A 1326-nucleotide genomic window follows, 5' to 3' on the forward strand; every position below is an offset into this window, starting at 1 on the left:
ATGCACACTCATACGTTATTGTTCCTGTGTATATTTCAGTATGTCAACACAGAAGATTCGAATGCAGAAAAATATCAAGAAGACTTGCTAATGAAATATCTTATAACGAAACCTGTGACGGCGCCAAATGAAACAATCGAGATATATGCCCATTTTGGTTTACAATTCTTCACATTCGGACAAGACGAGACTGTATTTCGAGCGTTTGGTCACTTATTAATTTTATGGGACGACGAAAGACTCACATGGGACAGCTCTGATTACGCTGGCCTCGCAGAAATCGTTTACGACAGTTACACATTCTGGGAACCCCACATACGTCTGCTTAATCAGGTTGACTATGACGAATTCGAATACCACTATGGACTTTGCAGACTGACAAATACTGGTCACATCACTTGTTTGCCAAAAATAGTGCATGAAGCCACTTGTCACACTGTCGTCTCAAACTGGCCACACGATATTCAAAACTGCACGCTGAAAATTGGCATTTTTGGAGAACGTGCGACTATCAAAATGAGAGTGTCTGACGATATAGTTACGTTTATTCTTGGGGCAGAATATTCTGCGTTCTGGACAGTTCTAAATGTGTACCAGGAGCATTCTCAAATTGACAGTCAGTTGGACAAAATGGGCAGAGGCGCACAAATAGACGTGACATTCTTGTTGAAAAGAGAAGGTGCAGGGCTTGCTGTTGCTATTTTTGTTCCGATTATTACTTTAACAATCATATCAGTGTACAGTTTTCTTTTAAGTTCACGCGATTTAAGATTAGGAATTTTATGTTTCAATATGCTGTGTCACTTTTCGTTTTTATTACAAATCAGTGATTTAATACCGAAGCATAGTATGGATTGTCCAACAATTTTGTATTATCTTCGAGGCTCAATATTAGTTAATATGTTTTTAGTTATGTTGACGATATTTTTATCTTATCTGCGCAGAAGAACGAAAAAAATTTATTCAATGATTGTGTCTTTAAATGATTTTGTGTTTGAAAGTAGGGCAAGATATTTTGTTTTTAATTTAAGTAGTGAAGCTTACCCTCTACAAGATTGTGATCAAAAGCGAACTCCATGCTCCATATCAGAAAGCAGGCAAGCAGATTTAAATCGCCCAGGAGATAATGATTTGAATAGTGTTAATATGAATTCCGAAGTCAAGGCTATTTTGAAACAGTGGAACAATTTTGCTGATATACTGAATAGTATTAGTTTTTACTTGGTTATTGTTGTGTATGTTTGTTTTATGTGCTTGTATTTACCTAGTAATCCTGGTGTCGAGTTTTCTAAGCTCTTAACGTACACTTATGAGGACTTGGTATAG

The 1326-nt window shown here is 36.7% G+C and overlaps 1 protein-coding gene across 1 annotated transcript; it reads left to right on the forward strand.

The window, feature by feature from the left end:
- On the forward strand, positions 1 to 1326 carry LOC106142756 (neuronal acetylcholine receptor subunit beta-4). Its single transcript, XM_013344631.2, has one exon. The coding sequence runs from the start codon at positions 1 to 3 to the stop codon at positions 1324 to 1326; it is 1326 nt and encodes a 441-aa protein (XP_013200085.2).

Source organism: Amyelois transitella, chromosome 25, assembly GCF_032362555.1.
Source record: "Amyelois transitella isolate CPQ chromosome 25, ilAmyTran1.1, whole genome shotgun sequence".
Taxonomy (NCBI): Eukaryota; Metazoa; Arthropoda; class Insecta; order Lepidoptera; family Pyralidae; genus Amyelois; species Amyelois transitella.

What these genes read in the sequence shown, in the direction of transcription:
- LOC106142756 (XM_013344631.2), top strand. Translation starts at nt 1, where the DNA reads ATGCACACTCATACGTTATTGTTCCTGTGTATATTTCAGTATGTCAAC.